We start from the raw sequence: 19,417 nt of genomic DNA on the forward strand, positions 1-19,417 counted from the left end.
GTCTGTCTCTTCTTTTAACTATATTTTTCCAAATGCTTCTTTCTTCATCTATTTGCCGCAATACCTCCTCATTTGTCACTTTATCCACCCATCTGATTTTTAACATTCTCCTATAGCACCACATTTCAAAAGCTTCTAACCTTTTCTTCTCAGATACTCCGATCGTCCAAGTTTCAATTCCATATAAAGCGACACTCCAAACATACACTTTCAAAAATCTTTTCCTGACATTTAAATTAATTTTTGATGTAAACAACTTATATTTCTTACTGAAGGCTCGTTTAGCTTGTGCTATTCGGCATTTTATATCGCTCCTGCTTCGTCCATCTTTAGTAATTCTACTTCCCAAATAACAAAATTCTTCTACCTCCATAATCTTTTCCCCTCCTATTTTCACATTCAGTGGTCCATCTTTGTTATTTCTACTACATTTCTTACTTTTGTTTTGTTCTTGTTTATTTTCATGCGATAGTTCTTGCGTAGGACTTCATCTATGCCGTTCATTGTTTCTTCTAAATCCTTTTTATTCTCGGCTAGAATTACTATATCATCAGCAAATCGTAGCATCTTTATCTTTTCACCTTGTACTGTTACTCCGAATCTAAATTGTTCTTTAACATCATTAACTGCTAGTTCCATGTAAAGATTAAAAAGTAACGGAGATAGAGAACATCCTTGTCGGACTCCCTTTCTTATTATGGCTTCTTTCTTATGTTCTTCAATTGCTACTGTTGCTGTTTGGTTCCTGTACATGTTAGCAATTGTTCTTCTATCTCTGTATTTGAACCCTAATTTTTTTAAAATGCTGAACATTTTATTCCAGTCTACGTTATCGAATGCCTTTTCTAGGTCTATAAACGCCAAGTATGTTGGTTTGTTTTTCTTTAATCTTCCTTCTACTATTAATCTGAGGCCTAAAATTGCTTCCCTTGTCTCTATACTTTTCCTGAAACCAAATTGGTCTTCTCCTAACACTTCCTCCACTCTCCTCTCAATTCTTCTGTATAGAATTCTAGTTAAGATTTTTGATGCATGACTAGTTAAACTAATTGTTCTGTATTCTTCACATTTATCTGCCCCTGATTTCTTTGGTATCATTACTATAACACTTTTTTTGAAGTCTGACGGAAATTCCCCTTTTTCATAAATATTACACACCAGTTTGTATAATCTATAAATCGCCTCCTCCCCTGCACTGCGCAGTAATTCTACAGGTATTCCGTCTATTCCAGGAGTCTTTCTGCCATTTAAATCTTTTAATGCTCTCTTAAATTCAGATCTCGGTATTGTTTCTCCCATTTCATCCTCCTCAACTTCCTCTTCTTCCTCTATAAAACCATTTTCTAATTCATTTCCTCCGTATAACTCTTCAATATATTCCACCCATCTATCGACTTTACCTTTCGTATTATATATAGGTGTACCATCTTTGTTTAACACATTATTAGATTTTAATTTATGTACCCCAAAATTTTCCTTAACTTTCCTGTATGCTCCGTCTATTTTACCAATGTTCATTTCTCTTTCCACTTCTGAACACTTTTCTTTAATCCACTCTTCTTTCGCCAGTTTGCACTTCCTGTTTATAGCATTTCTTAATTGCCGATAGTTCCTTTTGCTTTCTTCATCACTAGCATTCTTATATTTTCTACGTTCATCCATCAGCTGCAATATATCGTCTGAAACCCAAGGTTTTCTACCAGTTCTCTTTATTCCGCCTAAGTTCGCTTCTGCTGATTTAAGAATTTCCTTTTTAACATTCTCCCATTCTTCTTCTACATTTTCTATCTTATCTTTTTTACTCAGACCTCTAGCGATGTCCTCCTCAAAAATCTTCTTTACCTCCTCTTCCTCAAGCTTCTCTAAATTCCACCGATTCATCTGACACCTTTTCTTCAGGTTTTTAAACCCCAATCTACATTTCATTATCACCAAATTATGGTCGCTATCAATGTCTGCTCCAGGGTAAGTTTTGCAGTCAACGAGTTGATTTCTAAATCTTTGCTTAACCATGATATAATCTATCTGATACCTTCCAGTATCGCCTGGCTTTTTCCAAGTGTATATTCTTCTATTATGATTTTTAAATTGGGTGTTGGCAATTACTAAATTATACTTCGTGCAAAACTCTATAAGTCGGTCCCCTCTTTCATTCCTTTTGCCCAGCCCGTATTCACCCACTATATTTCCTTCCTTGCCTTTTCCAATGCTTGCATTCCAATCTCCAACTATTATTAAATTTTCATCTCCTTTTACGTGTTTAATTGCTTCATCAATCTCTTCGTATACACATTCTACCTCATCATCATCATGGGCGCTTGTAGGCATATAGACGTTAACAATCGTTGTCGGTTTAGGTTTTGAATTTATCCTTATTACAATGACTCTATCGCTATGCGTCTTGAAATACTCCACTCTCCTCCCTATTTTCTTGTTCATCACGAAACCTACTCCTGCCTGCCCATTATTTGACGCTGAGTTAATTACTCTAAAGTCACCCGACCAAAAGTCGCCTTCCTCTTCCCACCGAACCTCACTAATTCCTACTATATCCACGTTTACCCTATCCATTTCCCTTTTTAAATTCTCTAGCCTACCAACCTTTTTTAAGCTTCTAACATTCCACGCTCCGACTCGTAGAATGTTATTTTTTACTTTTCTGGTGACCCCTTCCTTAGTAGTCCCCACCCGGAGATCCAAACGGGGGACTATTTTACCTCCGGAATATTTTACCAAGGAAGGCGCCTCCATTATTGCTTTTGAAAATGCAGAGCCACATTTTCTTGGAAAAAAAAAACAGCTGTAGTTTTCCATTGCTTTCAGCTGCGCAGTACTCAGAGGACTGAGTGATGTTGATACGGCCGTTTAAGTCGTCCTGACTCACGCCCCTAACAACTACTAAAAGAGCTGCTGCCCTCTTTCAGGAATCATTCCTTAGTCTGGCTCTCAACAGATACCTCTCCGATATGGTTGCACCTTCGTTCCAGCTACTCTGTATCCCTGAGCACTCAAGCCCCCTCACCAACGGCAAGGTCTCATGATTCATAGAGGAGGAAAAAAAATATATTAGCTTAAAAACAGTAATATTATCTTTTGATACACACATTCCATGACTCTGGCAATCAGCAAAGAATTGTGTACTGTCCACTCCACTAAACTGAATGTACTGTCTGTCTGGATCGCACTTCACTTTTTCATTTTTTGTCTTTTCCAATTGATATATTTTTTCCTGTCTCTCTCAATTGTTTATTTTTTATATCATGCCCTTTATTTTTGTCAGCATGGTTTCTTTTTATCCTGTATTTATTTTTTTAATGATCATGATAATTTTTTCTCCTCCATTGACAGTAGATTACTATTTTTTTGTGGCAAATGAATGGAATTATTTTCTACTGACTCATTGTCAAGATCATCAACTTTACTTTCAAATGCTTGAATGAGCCTTGTCCTGTTGTCTCCCAGTTAGTGTCATGAAGTTTTTTTTCAATTAATGGAATGGAAATTTTTATGATGACTACCATTCATTACCATTTACACTAGATTAATTTTCTTTAGATTAATTAATATAACCTAAGTTGTTAAGAGTAGAGGTTAAATTACAATGAGATGATTTTTGTGAAGTTCCAGGTGAATGGAAATTGCATGTACTTAAAATTTCAGCATTTATTGTTATGATATTATTGCCATGTAATTGAGCATTTGAAAAGGTAAAATTTCTTCTTGAGTTAAATGCTCAATGTCTGAACCATAAAAGTTAACTAGATTTTCAATAACTGGGTTATGGTCAGTTACTTCAGCCACAGAATATTTATTTTTCCATTCATTTCTTCCAGCATCATTTTAGCTAATGGGTAGCAATTTTTTACAACCACAATAATATTTTCCACATCTTATTCATTACTACTCACAACAACGTGACACTAAGTAACTGTTTGCTTTAGTACTAACAGCTATAAGAAGACTCACCCACTGGGTTGGAATAACAGTGAACGTGTCTTCCCAAATCAGCTGATTTGGAAGTCGAGAATACCAGCGTTCAAGTCCTAGTAAAGTCAGTTATTTTTACACGGATTTGAATAATAGATCGTGGATACCGGTGTTCTTTGGTGGTTGGGTTTCAATTAACCACACATCTCAGGAATGGTCGAACTGAGACTGTACAAGACTACACTTCGTTTACACTCATACATATCATCCTCTGAAGTATTATCTGAAAGGTAATTACCGGAGGCTAAACAGGAAAAACAAAGCAATAAGATGACTGACAATAAATTTTAATGCAATCATTCATAACTGACATGCAGGGAAACACTGTAATTGATATTCACTTTAATATCAGTTAAAAAAAATAATAATAGGTCTTGCTGCTAGATGTGCAGCTTGTTTTTCTGTAATTCCATACCAATATCTAAAGTAAAACCAGATATGTGTAACAGTTTTTTGCTCTCCTTAGGTAGTTTTCTTGTTTCACTGGTTAGTACTTCAGTACCACAACAAAATGATTTTGATCCTACAAATACAAAAAATTCTTTTGTGTCATTAAGCAATGTTTGTTATGTATTGAGATGCTTAATCTTTTAAGTGGTAAAAACAGCTGGCCTCCAGTCAGTCCCATTTTCACAAAGTTTAAAAGAAACAAGTTAACAGGTTAAAAGGGCTTGAAATAACCGTTATATTTTTGCTATGTGTGGAAAATTGATACCTGTTATATTTGTCAGTTAATTTAAAAAAAATTGAATTGGAGTTTGGCTATTCCGATTGTCATTTTTGGATATTGCCTTTGTTTTTCAGTTGTTGAAAGTTAGATTGTTTTGTTTATACCTCTTTTAACTTATAAACAGTAACAAATTGTAAAATTATTGCAACATAAATTTTTCTTTGGAATTTGGTTGAAGGATGTTTTAATGTAAAAAATATGACTAGTGGTTGACATGACAAATTTATTTTTAATATTCAAATGAGATTACACTTATTAATCATTATTGTGCTAATCTAATAAGATTGGTTACAGAAATTAGAATTTTTTTTTAATGTCAACACGGGTAGCACTGTATTATCAGACTGATCTAATCATAAGCCTCTTCGTACAAAATTCATGTTATGAAAGATGTTCGTATTATTGGTCTATTGAGAAACTATTAAGACTCATAAAGAATTTGTTTCAGAAGTTATATAATTTTGAAATCCAACAAATTTTGTTCAGTGTTAAAAACAAACATATAATCACAAACTTCCTTATACTACCCCTGTAATTCTTTTTTTTTAGTTTATATTTATCCCCATTTTTAATGAATAATTTAATTTGTATAAAGATGTTTGCATAATTTTGTGCTTAATAGAGAAGCATGAATAATTTTTACTTCCTTGTATAAAATTTAGGAAATAAGTGTAATCGCAAAAAAGTGTAGATTTTTACGGAAGTATCCATGTTGACTAATTGGCGTGACACCTGTACGTATGCATGAATGTATATGTATGTATATATACATCTGTATACACACATATGTACATACAGACATATACATCTGTACGTATGCATGAATGTATATGTATGTATATATACATCTGTATACACACATATGTACATACAGACATAATAACTGAAAAACGATTTGCCATAGAATGTTGACATTTTGTTTTTAGGACTGTTGTAACATTTAGTTGTGCACCTCCACTTTTGATTGCAATCGACTTGACCAAAAATGTCCAAAAAAGCTCAAAATCCAAAAAATTTGGATTTTGGGCTTTTTCTTAACTGCAGTAATAAGCCCTCATTGAGAGCTTTACAATGATATATCATAAATGGTACTTATTTTCTTTGTTTCCAGAGTTATAGTCAAACAAAATTTTAATTAATGAAATATTTGGATCTTGCAAGGGGAGGGCACATCGGTTCGAATGTAACTTCATTCCTAGTTTTTGTTTTTTAATAAAAATATTGATTTATTAATAATTATTAACCTCTGATTGTAAAAAATTTGTATCAATAAATAATTGTTCAATAATAACAATAAAAAAAAAAAAAATTAAAAAATCAGAAGTTATTAGTGAAATAAAATTTTATGTTCTTTTAAAAATGTTTATATGCAATTTAATAGATATACAAGGAAGTCATGTGGTATCCACATCAGATTTGGTGAAACATCCAATAATTTTTTTTTAAATTTAAATATATTGATTAACCTATGATTTAAAAAAAAATACAATAAATAATAATAATAAAAAATATGAAAAAATATCGGAAGTTATTAGTGAAATATAATTTTATGCACTTTTTCATTTAAAAAAAAAAAATGTGTATATGTAATTTAATAGCCGTAGAAGGAAGTTATGTGGTGTCAACATCAGAATTTTTAGTGTACTCTTAACATTGGTAATCAAAAGAACTCTTGTTTTATTTGACTAAAATATAAGGAAAACTTTGTGAGTAACATTCATTACAAAGTTAAAGTATAAAAAACGGAAGTGGATATTCATTTTATCAATTCATAAAAGTAATAATTATATGAAATAATAGTGATATAAATGTGCTAAGGTGTGAATAAATATTTTATGTAATAATTATTATTTTTAAAAAATTACAGTGTATCTAAATACTTTTTAAGGAAATAATTATCATTTGTGAATAATAATTCAGCTTATAAAATTAGTAATATCTTGGCTGAAAAAGGATACATGATAGTTTTAGTTTTTGCTGCCTACAAATAGAAGAATGCTTTATACGGAATATTCCCTGAACTTAAGGAACTGATTTAGGACACCAAAATGAGTAAAATGTTCATATTGATATAAGTTCAATTTTGCTTTGGTTTTCCTTGTGGGCGTCATTTTTTGAATTTCAGCAAAAAAATTATTTCTCAGGAATGGGTAAACCTACTTTCATTAAATTTTGTAGAGCTAAAACACTTCTACAAAATAAAAAAAAAAATTAAACATAATCTTCAAAAATTTCAAAATGGTGTCCATCTTAATTTTTTAATCTTCAATATCTTTGTAATATTTGTTTGCTCAAACTTTTACTTATTACAAAATTTATTAAGCACTTTATTTTGATCAAAATGACACTTCATTTATAAAAATTTGTTGACAAACAATTGAGTTATTGCAGACAATTAACCTAGCAGAATGTTTGCTCACTATAATGCAAGCTGATAATTTTTGCCTGTTTTTTATTTCCTCCATTAAATGTAATAAAAATTATCAGCCTGCAATACGGTGCAATTGAATCAAAATTCAAAACCCTATTTTGAATTTCTTGTTCAGCATGAAATATTTTTATCGTTTTATGTAGTAGGTAACCGTGCTATATAAGCTAACAAAGTGATCATTCATTATTGTCTATTTCATTTTGCTCTTAAAGATAGTAATTTTTAAATATACTTAAAAAATGACAGTACTCAGTAGATGAAGAATTAAGTGTTTTTATATTTATGTTTATTCTGAAAGTAACATTATTCTGATTATGTTTTAAGTATAAATTAAATTTATTTCCGTTTACAGAAAATGGACATAACAATTAATGATTCTTCTGTGGATGGAGAACCATTGTGCTCTGATATTAAAGTAGAAGTTAAGGATGAAATGGAAGAGAATGAATTTTTGTTTGTACCGGTAGTTAAGACAGAAGCTGGTTTGAGAGCTGAGCAAGTAAGTTTTTGGTAACAATCTGGTGTAAATTTGTATCTTTTTTATCATTCCTTTGAATTATTTTAAAACTTTTTAAAACAAACACAATTAAATAATTGCACATTCAAATTATTACACAATTCATAAAAAAAACATAGGTAATATATATCATCATTAAATTGATGTCTTTTTATGTTATACATATCTCTATTTTTTATAAAGGAGTAAGTAACGTTTATAATTTTTCTTTGTAAACCTATCAGTTGCAAATTCATTAATTGAAAAAATTTGCTTAAATTATAAATTGACTTAATTTTTTGAAAACTGTTAATTTTTAATTTTAATAAATTTCTTTTTTTAATCATTGATTTTAATTTTTCCTGTGGAACGTCTCCTGCAATCTGAGCAATGCACAACAATACAGTTTTTGAACAGTATTACTTAAGGTCTCAAAGACCTTATTGCAACCTGTAGAAGTATCTATTGAGTGAGATATTATTATTTTAACTGATAATATGTATTTGTATAAAAGTGATTGAAAAAAAATTCACTCTATTGACATCAATATACAACTTGTAAATTTTTATTTCATACGTCCTTTTTTAATAAGGTTTTAACATTTATAATTTTTCTTTGGAAGCTCATCAGTTGCCAGTTCACCTATTGAAAACTGCTGCATGACTAAACAAAATATATAATCAGAATCATGTGATATTTCAGAGTTAAAATTGCTAATCCCTTTAAAACTTCTTTTACCCTGATCCAAAGTTATCAGCAGGTTCGAACTTCCTGTTTTTTATTCGGACATTTGACTCCATTCATGTAAAATATCTTAAATAGTTGAGAGCTAGAACCACAGTTGTTATTTTTAAAAGTGAAAATAATCATAAAATTTTTAAATGTGTCTAGATTTGTCTTCTTTTATCCAGCTACATTGTTCTGTTCTTCCACCGCCATTTTAAAGAAGTTTATAGCTGTTGCCATAAACTATTCGTGCTTCAAATTCAGCTTGGTTTTCATTTAACAGTTTTATTTGATATTCTTCGTTTCTGTATGATAGTCTATATATTTTCTTTTGTTTGTTGATCTAATGATTATTTTGTTGCAGTTTGTCCTGTGCCCAAATCCACAGATTGATTGTTAGTAACATTAGGCATAACATAAGCTTATAGTTTGACAGCTTATAAAAATTGACAGTTATATTTGGCATCCAGTTTTTAGGTACCTACACTGACATCGTCTTTATGGTTTTGGGGCCACACACTTTCTTTCTTGTTGTTTAATTTTCTACTCATTTAGAGCATTACTACATCATTTGTAATCAAAAAATCATGTGTTTTGGATTAAACCCTCCTATCACCATTTTCTTTTGGGATTATAAACATGTAACAGTTGAAATGATCATCTTATATGTTAAAAAATATTTTGAAAAGTACATATTTTATATATATGGTTACACTGCTATAATACAAACAAAATCAATTGTAAATTAAAAAAAAAGGTTTGTAACGTTTATGTTTGTCACTTTTTAATTAGTTGAATTCATACCAGGCTGTTTAAGGACGTTATAGCCTTTTTTTAACCCTATCTACTTTCAGACTTCATGAAGCATTAAAAATTGATGTGTTATTATGGACTATGTATCGTGCGTTTGTAATTTTGTAAATTAACTCATTTTAAATTAACTTACTGTTTAAAGTAGAAAGTCTTGTCAGGAGTATCAAAGTTCATAAAGAAAGTTGAGAATAATTAAAATTAAATTTATGTCATGAGTATAAAAGCATAATGTTTATCATTTCTGTGAAACATTTCCTGTTCTTGTGTACTTTATTTTACTTCTTTAATTAATTATTGTAAAATTAATACAGATTTAAATTGAATGAAGAATATTGCAGACTCTTACTCTCCATTTCAGAACATACATACAAGTGAGCAAAATGGAGTTCAGATATATGTTAAGTTAGATTGTATGAGTGAAATTATAGATTTTAACCAGGAGAAAGAAGATATTTTGTCATAAACCATATTGGCTGCTATTAATTAATTACTTACCTACATTAAATTACCTTGAATAATTCATTTTTATTTATTTATTTATTTTTTTAAATACTTTTGAAAATGAATTACATAATTAAAGTATGCTGTTTGAATTACACAATATTTTATTTTACATTTGCTAATTAATGTAGGTGATGTCCTTATTTCTTATTTATATAATTGAAAAAAAAAAAAGGTTATTTTGAAATATAAGTTTTTTTTTTCTTTCACATATTCCTTGTAACCTCTTCGTATACAGCATTACATAATTCAGCAATAATGTGACAAACTAGTTCTTAATTCCTGTAAAACTGTTGCCAAGTTTCTTAGACTATTTCCAGTTGATAGAAATGACACAACTGCTTGAATTTTCATTTGAGCAGAAATGGAATCTGTCTGTCATTACAGTTTCACTCTGTAATCTTCTGTATCTTGTTTGTGATTTTGTTAAACAAAATCACAAACAAGATACAGAAGATTATCTGAAAATAGTCTCAATAGTCATTGAGACTATTTTCAAATATTTTTAATAGTTTACAAACTGAAATCTTCTGCATGCATCAAGTTTTCATATTAGATTTCTGAAATACCATTGTCGTTTCTTTGTTAGACATAATTCCTTATCCAAATATACATTCTTTTTTATTCTCTTTGGAGATTTTTTTTTTTCAATTCATGCAGACTATTAAACTTCAGTGAACACCTTTTCCCAAATGAGATACTGTCTCTTGCAAAACCATTACTAGTGTATTTTTATGTTTATATAGCGTACTTAATTATTAAAACATTTAAAACATGTCTGCAGTACCAGTTGTATGTCCTGTATGCATTTGCGGTAAGGCCTTCAATTTCTTTTCTGTAGGTACAGGTCCTAGATAGTTAGCAAAAAAAATATAGGAAAAATTTCTATCACTTCAATTTAGTGTTAGACATAAAAGATTGGTGCAGTTGGAGCCTAAACAAGATAGACATTTATAGAGCTCAAACATTGCTAAGTAACACAAATAGTTAGCACAAATCCTAATTAACATAAATGAGACAGATAGCATTAGAAAAGGTGAAAGCTTACAAGATTCAGACCTATAATGCACCATGAAAATGTTAATACTGGACAATGGGGACTTAAATGACAGCTGAGGTGCAAATATGAACTTCCTTCCATCATGGCAGGAGCAAAACTGACTAACAAACTTGACGGCATTTATCAAGGGTTTCCTAAGTAGTTCTTTTGAGTTCAAGTTGTAATGATGGTATTAGAAAATTTTACACTAGAAAACAGAATACTACAGGGAAGTGTTACCTTGTTTGTTGTAGCCATAAATACAGTAACAGCTGTGTGCAGAAAAATATTTTGAAAAATTGACGCTACCTGATAAGTAGATGATAAAAGTTCTCAAAATTGATAAAAACATTATTTTACAATAAAAAATAAAACTATCAACTTACAAAATAAAGGGCACAGTTTTATTCTAATGTACCATTTTATCTGCATAACTCTGCCGTCTTTATTAAATTTAATGACGATGCCTTATTTTACGATTCACCAACTAATTATTTTACTTTTCTCATTTTCTCATATATCCTAATACATGTTGGTTTCATATGTTTTTAGCATATCGTATTCTCATATAAAAGTGTATCTTAGAAGAATGTCTTTCATCTTTCCATTTCCTTGTTCAACTGAATTTGCTTTTATCAATTTTTGCACATTACAAAGTGATATATCAACAATGATTGGTTGTAAAATATAATTTCTGACAAACTAATAAATTGAAACACATTTTTATAACGTAATGAAATACTTTTATTTATGTTGAAGGATGTTGATGAATCTCACACTTACTTGCCAAGTAAACAGGATCCACTTCATATAGAGAGCAGTAATATTTCATTGGCTTTTGCCAATTTGGACATTCCTTCAGTTAAATTAGAAAATTTTGATGTAAAACTTGAAGAAATGGTAAGATTTCTGTTATTATTATTATGTACTTAAAACCCTACTTAGAATTAATGCATCACTTTAAAAGCTTTTCATAGTTTACTGTCATTATTTAAAATATTACTTTTAAGTTGTGTTGGAAATAATGATTTTTTTTAATGAAAATAACTACTTCAGAGTCAATTTGTTGTTTGACTTGTTCTATTGAAAATCCTGTGTATATCATGCAAAAGTAGATCCGCTTGTATCAGATAAAACTTTGCTTTTTTACATTTTTATTTCATTCTTATAAATATTTTATAAATAGTAAACAAAATGGAAAAATAATAATGAAAGATAATTATATTATAGTTTATATTGATTAATATTTCTAAACTACAGTGTTAATTTAGTTTATAGAATTACTTTATTTGTTATTAGCTGAGGGATTTATACAGAAACAATTCCAGGAATCAGTAAATTTTTGTCCTTTATTAGTTTACTTGTGAATGAAAATTTCTGAATTTTTAAAATTTTATTTTGCTGGATTATGTGTACTGGTTTTAATAAATGTAGTTATTTTTGTTAATAAACATTGGAACTTTCCCTTTGTTTTAATAATAAATAAAAAATTATATTAATTTTGAAGTGCCTGTGGTTTGTCTGCTGAGATTGCTGACATTATGAGAAGATTAGGTATAATAAGACAATATTTTAATATACATCATTTATTTAAGATGTTTAAAAAGAAATAATAAATTCTGTTGCTTTATAATGATGCCTAAAAAAGTTATTTACTTTATAAAAAAATAACACTTTCAACAAATTTTGATTTGAGTAATAAAAAATTTAATAAGATTAAATAAACTTATTTTTTACTCAGATTTTATACTTATAGAAAAATATTTATCCCATTATTGTAAATCTACAGATCTGACAAGAGGTAAGCCAACTCTCACAGTCAGAAAACCGAGAGCCTTCAGGACCTGTTATTGCCACGTTGTGGTTGGCCTTGTTGAAACCTCTTACATGACAGCTGGGATTGTATTCTTCTTGTATCATCTTAAATGACAGCTGGGGTGCAAATATGAACTTCTTTCCATTATGGCAGGAGCAAAACTGATTAACAAACTTGACGGCATTTATCAAGGGTTTCCTAAGTAGTTCTTTTGAGTTCAAGTTGGACGATGGTATTAAAAAATTTTGCACTAGAAAACAGAATACCACAGGGAAGTGTTACCTTGTTTGTTATAGCCATAAATACAATAACAGCTGTGTGCAGAAACCTGTTATATGTTCGTTATTCATAGATGATTTGAACTTTAACTAATGCCAAGAAGCTGCTCCAATACATAATAACCCATTTGGAATAGTGTCATAGAACTACTAGATTTTGTTCCCAGAAAAAACAAAATGCATTTGCTTTTCCTGAAAGAAAATGTTGACCCGCAACTTTTTTAAAATTGTGTATCAGTTGAACCATGCACGTGAGTTAGATTTGTAAGATTGTTGTTTGACCAACGACTAATGTGGCTAATACATTTAAAGAAGTTGAAGGTAAAATGTTAGACATGCTGATAGTTCTGTCTAATACTATTTGGGGAGCTGATCGACTATTGTAAAATAAATAAATACAGTAGGTTATGTATATTTCAGAAATGAGCCAAAAATTGGTTTATAGGATCTTGATTGATACTATCTCAAGTTGCATCATATTAATGTGAATTATTTGTCAGTTGTTTCATGATGTATTAAATGTATTGGCACTCAAGAAACCACAGATTTTCTTCCAAAACCTGCTTGGTTATTTAAAAAAAAAACAATACTTCGGTTACTTTAGTGCCTTTTATCATAAATCGCATTTTAAAATTTTATGTTTTTTCTTCGAAAAAATTATAAAAAATAGGTTTGAGCTTATATTTACTGCAGCAATTAAGAGATAAGTTGCTAAATGTAATTTTTACCTTATTCTGTATATTTTACTGAAAATTTTAATGAAAAAACCATTGTGATATGATGAAAATTGACAAAGTTATGAGTTTTTTTTATTAAATCAACGTTGCAATTGGAAACAGCATAAAATATTTTTTAACAATTTAAAAAATTAATAACTTAAAAAGTATTTAGATATCAAAATAAAATTTTACATGGTTAAAAAGGGTGGCAAATAGAACAAACAAAAAAACATTTCATTACATTCTGAGACCATGGGTTTCATGACCTAAATGATTTGATATGGATTGACCCCGTTATTGTTATTTAGTTTATATATTCGTTATACTTAGCATTAGCGACATTGACCTTGTTTCTTTATTTGGTGTGAATTTTTCCTCTTGGATGACGACATAACACTGTTTTTGATTTCGTTTTTTGACATAAAATAATAGATTGTGCATTTTATCATCTCTGCTTTGACTCCTTCCCAAGATATAAGGTATTACAAGGTAATGGGAAAGGAGAACCAAAAAGGATATGTTTATTTATAGCAGGAGGTTCTATGTCAAGAACGAGGAAAAACATTGGTAGAAAGAAAGCTATTCAGGCTTCAATTTTATTTATCAGTGTTATTCTCATAACCATGAGGATAATAAACACAGTGGGTGTTTGTGGCTATTTTCCATATGAAATTTAATTTTTTGTTTCAACTTTTCATTATCTCCTTTTATGAATAAGACAGCTCTTTAATTGCGGTTACAGAATTGTTTTAATTTATAACATAAATAAAAATAATGGACTTTTTTATGTAATACTATAACATTACATTAAAATACTGAATCCTCTGTTAGCCCTCTTAAAATGCTCTTTTACTAAAATTGTCCAAATACTATTACAACATCTTTAACTTGTTTTTTATACTTAAAACTGAACAAACTTGATTGATAATTATTGTAGTATTCATGATTTAACAGAAAAATTTTTATTTATCTGATAAATCATTTTTCTCCAATTTTATATTGTATACCATTGTAAATGTATGTATCTTTTACTTTATCTGATTAAAGAATTTATTTTTATTATTCTCTGTTTGTAATTGATTTATATTTATATTCCTAGCGCATGTTAATAATACAAATTATAATTAATGCAGTTAATGCATATAATGTTACCTTTTGTGCATGTGTGTGTGCGCGTGCGTGTGTAAATATACTTTTTTTTTAACTCTGCATGGTAAAGTAGTAACAACATCCCTTCTTTCATTGGATAGTTATGGGTTTGAATCCACAGTCAGGCATGGCAATTTTTTTCATAAACAAAATTTATTTATCAAAAATTGTGTCTAGACTTACTATTAGAAAGAAAAAAGTATCTCATTTAACTATCTCAAACTAAAAATTTTAAATCTTAAACTTTATTTGAAAAACAGTTTAAAAATTACTAGAGTAGACTAAATTACTACAGTTTAGAATGTTATATTTTTTTTTGAGGGAGCGAAAAATGCTTTTATGTTATCATCGCCTGGACATGATATATTTGTTTTTCAAAACTTAATGTTAAAAATTAATTAAAAACAAAACATCTTTAAAAACGATTAAAATATATCTTAAAATGAAAACTTAAGATAATAAAATTACCATCTGCTTTAAGGCAAATAGCATAAACAGTTTAAACACAGTAATTTAAATATTTGAATATGAATGGATGGTCCTAAGAAATCATTAAACATAAGATAACAATGTTTCATTATCCCCTAAAATTGTTCATATGTTACCCCCTAGGTTAAACTTGTGATGTAATGCGGCATAACAGATACGATCCACAAGGATATGGTGCACTGTTAGTTGACAGTTACAGCAAGCACAAAAGGATGCATTGGATTGAGACATCAGATATCCATGAATAAGCCTTGTATCCCTTACTCATGAATGGCAGGTAACCTCCTCTTGATGTGAGTTTTTTAATGTTTATATTTTGACTTATTTTGTAATTAAAAGTTTTATAATATACTAACAAATGTTTTTATATTATAATCATGTGTAAATAAATTTTTCTGTGTATGGAATATCAAGTATACAATTTATCCATGATTCATCTTCATTAAAATATATTGCAACATTGAGACATTTTTTTTCACACAAATGTCATATTACATTTTCAGAAACAGCTTTCTTTTGATCATTTTGAAGAGGGTGATAAAACTAAAAAAATAAACTCTGGAAATAAAATGAACGACTACTCATCTTTTGTATTATGAGAATAATATAATTTATTTATGATGTGATTTATAAAACAAACTTGGTAAAAATCAACTATTATATAACTTATTTTCTATTAAATTTCATATAGCATTAATTTGTTTGCAGGGTCAAAGTGAAGGAGCAGTTATTGATGAAAAAATGCCTCAGTTTACAGAAAAAGAAGCAAAACGCTGTGATGTGTGCTTAAATTCATTTTTAAGTAATGTAGATTACAACAATCATAATTGTTTAAAGAACAGATTCATTCATGAAGATGAGAAAAAATTTATGTGTAAAATATGTCAGAAGTCTTTTAGTAAGAAATCTACTTTAAAATCACATATGTCCATTCATACTGGTGAAAAGAAATTCACATGCAATATCTGTCAGAAATCTTTTAGTCAGAAATATAATTTAAAATCACATATTTCCATTCATACTGGAGAAAAAAAATTCACATGCAATATCTGTCAGAAATCTTTTAATCAGATATCTAATTTAAAATCACACATCTCCATTCATACTGGTGAAAAAAAATTCACTTGCAATTTCTGTCAAAAATCTTTTAATCGTAGATTTTATTTAAAAAGACATATCTCTATTCATACTGGTGAAAAGAAATTCACATGCAATTTCTGTCAGAAATCTTTTGGCCAGAGCTCTAATTTACAAAAACATATGTCCATTCATACTGGTGAAAAAAAATTCACATGCAATATCTGTCAGAAATCATTTAGTCAGACATCTAATTTAAAATCACATATCTCCATTCATACTGGTGAAAAAAAATTTACCTGCAATTTCTGTCAGAAATCTTTTAATTTGAGATCTTATTTAAAGAGACATATCTCCATTCATACTGATGAAAAGAGATTCACATGCAGTTTCTGTCAGAAATCTTTTAATCAGAGCTCTAATTTACAAAAACATATGTCCATTCATACTGGTGAAAAGAAATTCACATGCAATATCTGTCAGAAATCTTTTAGTCAGAGATCTAATTTACAAAAGCATATCATCATTCATACTGGTGAAAAAAAATTCATGTGCAATTTCTGTCAGAAATCTTTTAGTCAGAGATCTAGTCTACAAAAACATATTTCCATTCATACTGGTGAAAAGAAATTCACATGCAATTTCTGTCAGAAAGCTTTTAGTCAGAGTTCTAATTTACAAAAACATATCTCCATTCATACTGGTGAAAAGAAATTCATGTGCAATTTCTGTCAGAAATCTTTTAGTCAGACATCTAATTTAAAAAAACATATCCACATTCATACTGGGGAAAAAAAATTCACGTGCAATATTTGTCAGAAATCTTTTAGTCAGACATCTAATTTAAAGTCACATATTTCCATTCATACTGGTGAAAAAAAATTCACTTGCAATTTCTGTCAGAAATCTTTTAATCAGAGATCTTATTTAAAAAGACATATATCCATTCATACTGATGAAAAAAAAATCCCATCCAAAAGATTCACATGTAGTTATTGTCAGAAATCTTTTAGTCTGAGATCTAATTTAAAATCACATATCTCCATTCATACTGGTGAAAAGAAATTCACGTGCAATTTCTGTCAGAAATCTTTTAATCAGAAATCTAATTTAAAAGCACATATATCCATTCATACTGGTGAAAAAAAAATTCACATGTAATTATTGTCCGAAGTCTTTTATAATCAGTAATAATTTAAATAAGCATATTTCTCTTCATACCGGTGAGAAAAAATTCACATACAATTTTTATCATAAATCTTTTAATAAGAGTTCAGTGTTAAAAACACATCCCTATTCACACTTTTTTTTTTTTTTTTTTTTTTTTTTTTTTTTTTTTTTTTTTTTCCCCCTACATCCCTGGGCAGGACATCCAGTTAAGTATACTCTGCCCAGGGACGTGTCCATAAACTCTAAGGGGGTCTCCCCACCCGCCGGCTGTTTGTCCGGCACGGCAGGTCAACCCCCCCGGTATCGGATCTTAACGTGCCTGCCTCTAATCCCTGTCATGGGGCAGCATGGCCCGACTATGCCGTTCCACGCCCCCCCCACAGGGACCGGGTCTCGGTCTTTATGCCATTGCCTCTAACTGACGGAGCCGACCCCAAAGGACCAGCACCACCAGCCGGGACTAGGTCTTTTTTTTTTTTCCACAGTTGACAAAGACTCCCTGGAGTCCCCGCCCCATCATCAAAGCCAGCACACCTCAGCATGCTGGCCCTCCAGGACAAGGCTGTCCACCCTACCCCGCACCAACGTCACTATCTTTCGCGTCCCCTTGATTCCCTCTCTTTAATACGGAGAATAGTGGCTGCAAAACTCCTAAATCTGTCCCAGTTTTGTTGATTCGCTATCAGCCATTCAACCAGGTTATCTGCCGTCAAGTTATCTATACCCGATGCAAATCTGTGCTGTGCCCACCTTTGACACTTAAAAATTGTATGTTCTGCATCATCCATTGCTGGGCAGTAATCGCAGTTCGGGGTCTCCCGCTTACCTATTCGGTTAAGATATTGACAGAAGCAGCCGTGTCCCGTCATGAGCTGAGTAATGTAGAAGTCCATTTCTCCATGTCGACGGTCTATCCAGGCGTCCAGGTCACCGATCAGGCGCCTGGTCCAAGCAGCCACCGTCAAGCCGGCCCACCAGGTTTTCCACTCTTGTCTTATAATTGCCGCTATTTCATCCTTGCTATGACCCTCATCCGTGAGCCTTCTTCCCCTGACCTGAAGGTCTATAGGCGGGACCGACGCTAGGACACACAAAGCATCATACGACATGGTGCGATATCCCGATACCACCCCCAAAAGGGCCTTCCTGTGCATACTCTGCAGCCTTCGTCTGTTACGTTGAATATTCATAGCCTCAGCCCATACTGATGCCGCATATAATGCAGAAGATACCATTACCGACATGATCAATCTTCTTGTCGAGGTCCTGGGTATGGAGCGTCCAGCGAACAAGCCCCTAATGGCTTTAATGGTGGGCACCACGCGTTTACACACCGACTCAATATGACCACCATATTTCAGGTGTTTATCGATTATCACGCCTAAGTATTTAGTGCTATTGACCTCAGCAATAACCTCACCCCGGATCCTGACATTGACTCCCCGAAGTCTCCGTCTCCCGGTGAACAGGATACACTTGCTCTTGCCGGGGGACACCTCCATATTGTTGCTTGTCAGCCAGTCATCTATTAGTTGTAAGGAGCGATTGGCCTTAACCTCTACATCATCCAATTCCCTGTCCTCGACCAACACCGCCACATCATCAGCGTACGCAGTAACTTTAACTCCATCTGGGTAATCCAATCTGAGTATTTCGTCGTAGAATATGTTCCATAATAAGGGACCCAGAACAGATCCCTGCGGGACACCCCCGAAGATCCGATATCTCTCGACACCTTCCAGCGTGGACACTTCTGTCACCCTATTATTCAAGTAACAGTTTACCTGATTAAGGAGGTAGTCGCTGATGTTTAACTTGGTAAGCGCACACATGATTGCTGACCAAGGTACGGAACCAAAAGCGTTCCTGATGTCCAATTGTATCACAAGGGGAATCCTTCTGGTACGCCATGTGCCCCGACGAACCTCTGCCGCCCAGTCCACCACTCTCCTGATCGCCTGGACCGTGGAACGGCCCCTCCGGAAACCATATTGTT

The 19,417-nt window shown here is 31.3% G+C and overlaps 1 protein-coding gene across 1 annotated transcript in view; it reads left to right on the forward strand.

The window, feature by feature from the left end:
* Positions 1 to 17,539, forward strand: part of LOC142317647 (uncharacterized) — a 134,286-nt gene extending 116,747 nt beyond the window's left edge. Inside the window, exons 11-13 of the mRNA XM_075354202.1 lie at positions 7,501 to 7,647; positions 11,483 to 11,623; positions 15,883 to 17,539. Of these exons, the coding sequence (XP_075210317.1) occupies positions 7,501 to 7,647; positions 11,483 to 11,623; positions 15,883 to 17,412 (1,818 nt within the window). The 3' untranslated portion in view covers positions 17,413 to 17,539. The remainder of the gene's footprint in view (positions 1 to 7,500; positions 7,648 to 11,482; positions 11,624 to 15,882) is intronic.
* The last annotated feature ends 1,878 nt before the right edge of the window (positions 17,540 to 19,417 follow it).

This window comes from Lycorma delicatula, chromosome 1 (assembly GCF_047948215.1).
Source record: "Lycorma delicatula isolate Av1 chromosome 1, ASM4794821v1, whole genome shotgun sequence".
Lineage (NCBI taxonomy): Eukaryota > Metazoa > Arthropoda > Insecta > Hemiptera > Fulgoridae > Lycorma > Lycorma delicatula.